Here is a 6,792-nt window from a genome sequence, read left to right as displayed (position 1 = left end):
GATGAGTGCAAAGGCTTTTGAGCGAGTTAAGACATCAAAACCTACGACGTTAAAAATTTATTATAAGAATAAAAAATGTGTACAACGTTAAGAATTTATTATAAGAATAAATAATTAGTATATATATATATATATATATGTATATATAAAATTACTTATGAATTGTTTATACATAATATGTTTTAGTAAAAACTATTTTAGTAACTTATAAATGATGAAAATGTGTATATATATGCATATCTACTGTATAGCACTGGTAAGTCTACGGTTATAAACTGATAATAAACGTAAATCATAATTCGCCTAGCCGCGTGCTGCAATCGTGGAGTTGACGTCGCCGTTTTTTTCGTTTCTTTATTATTTGTCTTAATTTTAAATTTTCCTCGCGCATTAATTATATAATATGTAATTTCTCTTGAGTATGACAAACAGGTACCTTTTTCAAACATACCGTTATATTATTGACTTTTTATTACAAGTACATGTATAAGTATACAAAATTACAACATAGTAATGCGTAGAAGAGGTTTCGAAGAGAGGAGGCAATATGTACAACAGGAAAAAAAATTATACATATGTATATGCATAATGAGAGGCGTGTTTTTGAAAAAGGAATTGAAGAGTAAGACGGGGCGGGAGGGAAAGAGAGAGAAGAGACAAAGTTAGTAACGAGAGAAACTTAAAATACGAGCATCGTCATCTTCGTTTTCTAAACCAGCGTAATTGAACTCGTCCCGCGTTGCGTGCGGGACGGAACAAATCTTTTGATTGATCGTGTACTGACGGGGGGGTGATATTGATACACATTGTGTGTTCTTTGTTACACTTCTGCTTACACTATTGAGCTAACAGTAAATACATTGGGCGTTTCGCTTCCTTTCTCGAGTTCTAATGCGGCGACGTTGCCGCGGCTTCGTTTTGAACAGCCTGGGAGAGGATAAAGGTGCTTCTTTTGAATGCAAAATGTTACAATTTTTTTTTTTTTTTTTTTCATTTAATCGCTTGAGCTAATTTCGAAATTAGATACGTTAAATTATTTTTGGAGAAATTGAATCTCTACTGATTAATCTACTGATATATCTTCAAAGAACAATTGTGTTGAACAACACGCGAAATAAACAATTTACATTCAAACAAACACCGCAACAATACTCGCGTCATCTTCCAACGATCTGACGAGATCGTTCTCAAAGAATGCCTCCGCAACGAAGCCGGGCAACATGCGTTCGACATCGTCGGAGAATAGACTAAACAAACAAACAATAACAACAAAATAATAATAAAAATTTCGTTTCTTTGATCGATGTTGAGCATCGAGCTTTTTCGTCGTGCTATCTTTGCGTCATCTACGATTTATGACACTACGTATCGCACCGCACGCATATAATGCGCGCGGCAAGCTGCGACGATTGAAATATTGTCGCTTTCAAATTACACATTTCTCGCGCTAAATTTTCTATCAAATAGATTTTATCGACAAGAAGAATAATTTTCATAAAAGACTTTTTATGTCTCTTCGAAATGACACAATATTGACGTTATGATCAGTCGAATGTTTTACATTGTATACAAAATAAATATAAATAATCTAATATTTCAATCACCTACAGCGAATCGCGCTCGATGTCGTGAAAAAACGACGCGTAGAGGAAGGCAAGAAAACGCTTCTTCAAGGAACCTTCCTTATATTTCATTGGTTCTATTTTGGCACGGGGTTGAGTCACGCGCGTTTAAACGAGAAGTTATATACGCGCTCAGATTTTAATCTGAGAAGAGAATTCGTAAACAGGTCCGAATTTAGAAGAAATTTTTACTAACGAGATAAGAATGTCGGGTAATTTCGATGAATCTTGAAACCAACGAACGATGCAAAATCCTTGCCGATCGATCCGACAAATCAAGCAGCTACCCTGCAAACACACTGTGAAAGTGCTGAAGGAAAGTAAAAAAAAACTATGTCGATTTTTATAAATAATAAAAAATTGTAAAATAATATACATATCAGTCACGTTTATCACGTGTATTGATATAATTTTGATTTATCTTTTTATTTAAATTTACGGAAGATACCGTCCAGCGGCTTCGTCCGCGATTAATCTTCTCATTTACCGTGACTCGTTCTCGTTTGAGCGTCTAGAGCGAATCGAAGTTGGATTCCCGATCGCTGGTCTGCGAAAAGCAACCAAAACCAACAAAAAAATATAGAACATTAATCCTCAAAGAGAAAAACTATTTCAACGTGAAGCGTTGTCTTACCCTGTCCGGACTGTACAACGGCGGATGTTGGGCCGGAAGTCTCAGCGTGCTGCCTAAATCGCGTTCGGCCATGGTATGACCCTCGCTGGCGCTGTCCCTGATGTCTCTGTTATCTCTGGCGTCTTTTACGCTGTTCCTTCGCACAGCGGCGACTTTCGTTGGCGGTTGGATCGTCGTTTCTCCGCACGATCTCGCCAAAGTTGAGCCCGCCTCGCCTAAGTCCAATCTGAGCAGCTTCGTGGGTGCCTGGATGGTCGTTTCGCCGCACGAGCGCGCCAGTGTTGAGTCGAGATCGACTTGAAGATCTCCGCTTCTCAGCACTTTCGTCGCTGTCTCCACGGTGGTTTCGCCGCAAGAGCGCGCCAATGTGGATTCAGCGTCTACAGTGCGAGTCACCGTTGCTGATACCTGTTATATCGGCAATAATTAAACTCACATTTTGGCTACAAAACTTTTATACGCATGCGAGATAAAGAGATTGCAAATCGAACAATAACCTGAAAACCGGCGCTCACAAGAGCACCCGTGGGCGTCACCGGAGTTCTCGTTCTCTGCAGATCAGCCTCCTTGCAATCCTTCGCGCTCGATATGCTTTGTTTTCGGTTTGCCAGAGAGCTCGTGCCATTGTCGAGGTAATTTAGAAGCTTGTGCTCCTCGGCGGCGAAGGTGCTCAAGCCGCCTTTGTAATTTTGCGGTGACTGCGGCGCCGATCGATATTTCGCGCGCGGTATCATTACCGTCAAGGAGCGATCACGCTGATCGTCACTGACCGAAATTGCTGCACAGACATTAATTTTTTTTTTTTTTTTTTTTTTGACCAGATATTATCGTAAAAAAATCAACACGTTGACAAAATCGCAATTACAAAAAAAGAAATTGCTCGAAAAATGACGATTAAATAAAAAATACGAGGATGGACATACCAGGCGCGGATATCATGGTGGCTTTTCTCGGTGGATGACGAGGTTTCGTACTGATCTTACGAATCGGTCGCTTGTTCGGCGGCAACGGCGCTATCATTTGCGGTGGCGGTGGCAAAACGTGCGGCACGTGATGGGGTATCGCCAGATCGGTTACGCTACCTTCGCTACTGGTGTCGCAACCCGTTCTGGAGATCATTGCACGTCTGTCGCCGGTCTTTTGATCGCGTCCCGGGTGACGGAAGCACGTCATTCCCACACAAATCGCTAAGAGACCCAGTAGGATTGCTCCGGTCGTCACCAGGGCTATCAACAAAACTGTCAACATACGGAAATGTGTTAAAAAACTGTGTCTTAAAAAGTCTTCTTGTATATTAATTTGTTTGTGACATTTTGATTTAACTGTACCGCCGTTTTGCTTCATGTGCCTTAGGCTGGATCCTCATGCAGACACCGGCGCTTTGACACCGAACGTTGATTGGTGAAAAGCGGGTGGTGAGGATAAATTAGGGTTACCATTTACCCTCACCAATCCGCTTTTCACCAATCAACGCTCGGTGTCGAAGCGCCGTTGTCTGCATGAGGATCCAGGCTTAATGTCTTTACCTTTGAGATTAACTTGACAACGTTGGCCGCTGTGCCAAGGGAAGCATTCGCATACCTCCTGACCGAGAGTATTGGTGACGCAATGACCTTTGTTGTTGCAACCGGCGCATCCTAACGGAGCCTGCGAGCACACTCTTCCAGGATACGCTGGATTGTCAGACAAATCGGCCCAGCCTTCTCTGCAAGAACATTGATAGGAGCCTCGTAAGTTGAAACACGCTGCGTAAGGCGAACAGTCGTGATGCGGTCCGTTTTCTCTGAAAGCGCACTCGTCGAAGTCAACCGCCTCAATCTGAAATGTAAAAATAAAATATTGAAGATCTATAAAAATGACAAACATTTAAGGTTGTATTCAGGGTAAGATCTCAGTCAAAAGTTTAAGAAACATAGCGTGAACCACACCTATTTTAATATTTAGATAATAATTGTTTGCTGGAATAGTATTATTTGTACTAAAATAAATTACAAAAACTATTTATTATACTTTTAATACTACGGAAAAGTTTTTACGTATATTTTGTGCCCTTTTGTTTACTTTTGAGTAGAATTATACCCTACGTGCAATGTAAGATAAATGAAAAACTGGAAATATATTAATCATAAAAGGTTATTAAAACGTAACAAATNATGTATAGAATTACAAATATAATTGTTTTATGTATATTAAATATATATTTTTATTAATTGTACCAAAATATAAATTTATATTTTATGTGATATTCTCGAAATGACTATTTTTTCAAGTGGAATTTGTTTTTAAGATATTTATTAACAACTGCAAAAAGTTTCAAAATTATGGCATATCTACATCTACAGTTTATTTTGTAATTTATACATCAGAATATCGTGAAATCCCATAAGAACTCGTGTTAAATTAAAATCGTACTAACTTTTTAACAAGGTTCGCAAAGAAGCTGAAATTTTGCATAATTTCTTTTTTTAATATTATCTACTGACTGGCACATTTCGAATAATTTGAGATATCTTTTATCTTACCTTGAATACAACCTTAAGGACGTTCTCCGAATTATTGATTTTCTTAGGATTTTCTTTAAATTTGCAATATACATAGTTTATGATCTTATTTATACGTAGCCTCTTTGGATAATAGGGATAGCAATGTTAAATTTCAAAATATGGAAGATTTATATTTCAATTTTTAACATGGATTTTCTATGCTGAGCCTTTGTGAAGTGGGCTTTTTTAAAATTACCGACGACAATTTTCTTAGGATTTTTTTTTAAAAACAAGTATGTGGTAGTGGAGAGTGTCCTAATTAAAATACAATTTTGAATAATATGGCAAGCAACCTTTTTTCAAACTGTAGCTTTTTTTTTGGGGGGGGGGGGGTTTGTTTTGCTGGATTTATGTGCGCTGTGTACTGCAGCTATTTTTGAACTCTGCGCAGAGTAAGAGGGTTTTAGCGGTGCTGAATAGTTCAACTTAACTTTGTTACAGCAGTACAAACTTACTCATGAGAAGAGATATTTTAGGTTGCTAACCACTGTAGTCGGCGAACGTCCTTAAACTTCTTTTATGTGACGCTTGAGTAATTTATGTTAACTCACCAAATCAAGATTCTTTGATGCGAAAACCTCCATGCCGCCCAAACTGTAATTGCTTCCGACCAAATATTTCCGAAGAACTTCTTTCAATCTGGCCTCGTTAGTGTTATCGCTAAGCTGCACGTGAAACTCGACTCTTGTGGGATCCGGGGTGAATCCGGCGATTGTAAGCCCTCTGTAAATATCTCTCAGATCACTCTGCATCAACATTCGATCCAAAGCTTCTTTCGTCGGAGTCATCAGACGTTTGTAGGTCGTTGATGTAGAATCATTTAGGGAATTTTCGTAGGCCACGAAGTCGTGGCCGATACGATCCAGACCAACGCGCAGAGTGTACGTGTAAGTCGCTGTGTAAATTATTTTATTTTATTTATAAAGTGCACACGTTAAAAAACATCTAACGAATTTATCAAATAAAATATACTTACGCTTGCAAGGACGATCCAAGAACATTCTCGCGAATCCTGGCCGACACACACACCTCGTTTCAGTTCCTACCTCGGCACATATTTCAGATTTGGACGGTTTGCATTCCGGTGTGCATTGATTTGCAGCGGGTGGGAGAGGTGCCACAGGTGCGCCGAGTATTCCACCCGCAAGTACCTTGTGAACCTCGTTGCCCATCGGATCTTGCTCGTCACGCGAAACTTCCTCTCCGTATTCAGCCTCCACCTGAAAATCAAAAGCAAAATATCTCGGTCTTGCGCGGTCAAATTATTTTTCTTCTTTTTTTTTGTTTTCATATTTCTAAAAATATTCGGAAATTTTTTGATGTATATAATTTCTAAGTTCGTACCTCTTCCGCCCCGGGCGCGGGCGGTTTCTGATCGCTCATCACGACAAATATCGAGTCGTTATCCACAGCATTGTCGTAAAGCGAAGGTATTCTCGTCACGATCGATTGTAAAATCGTCGATGTTACCGTGGACACGACGCTTGTTGGTCGCACCAATGTTTCCGTAACCGTTTCCACCGTCGTCGTGGTCATTGTATGCGTGAGCAGGAGTGTTCTCGTTGTCGGTGGCGAACCTAACACCGATGTTTTCGTTCTCGTTACCGTCGATGTTTTAAATCGAATTACCTAAAAATAATTTTGTACAATTAATTCTCTAGTTCTGTGAAAGAGAAGATGATATTAAAAATATAATTATCAACAACATCAAATAATAATTAGAAAAAAGGTCTATATCGAGCAAACAAAAGATCGTAATTTTATTAGTAAAACAATAACATATAGTTCTAAATATATAAACGTTTCGGCTCTTACTTGAGCCCTCTTCAGTATTATTATTATATATAAATATTATATGTAATATATAATATAATATATAATTATATTATATATATAATATATAATATATACACAGTTTGTCCGGAAAGTTCCCGGACTGATTTTTTCTAGCGCGGGTAAGCGGCGCTATCGAGCGGTCAACGCTGGAACTACT

The 6,792-nt window shown here is 38.9% G+C and overlaps 1 protein-coding gene across 1 annotated transcript in view; it reads right to left on the bottom strand.

The window, feature by feature from the left end:
• Positions 1-420: 420 nt before the first annotated feature.
• Positions 421-6,792, bottom strand: part of LOC109859664 (mucin-12) — a 75,158-nt gene continuing 68,786 nt past the window's right edge. The window contains exons 15-22 of the mRNA XM_020438132.1: positions 6,144-6,428; positions 5,776-6,019; positions 5,351-5,694; positions 3,783-4,074; positions 3,180-3,494; positions 2,754-3,034; positions 2,257-2,664; positions 421-2,169 (exon numbers count right to left, since the gene is read on the bottom strand). Of these exons, the coding sequence (XP_020293721.1) occupies positions 2,134-2,169; positions 2,257-2,664; positions 2,754-3,034; positions 3,180-3,494; positions 3,783-4,074; positions 5,351-5,694; positions 5,776-6,019; positions 6,144-6,428 (2,205 nt within the window). The 3' untranslated portion in view covers positions 421-2,133. The remainder of the gene's footprint in view (positions 2,170-2,256; positions 2,665-2,753; positions 3,035-3,179; positions 3,495-3,782; positions 4,075-5,350; positions 5,695-5,775; positions 6,020-6,143; positions 6,429-6,792) is intronic.

Source organism: Pseudomyrmex gracilis, unplaced genomic scaffold (assembly GCF_002006095.1).
Source record: "Pseudomyrmex gracilis isolate BER0280 unplaced genomic scaffold, ASM200609v1 scaffold_276, whole genome shotgun sequence".
Classification (NCBI taxonomy): domain Eukaryota; kingdom Metazoa; phylum Arthropoda; class Insecta; order Hymenoptera; family Formicidae; genus Pseudomyrmex; species Pseudomyrmex gracilis.
This window is presented reverse-complemented; position numbering and strand designations above follow the sequence as displayed.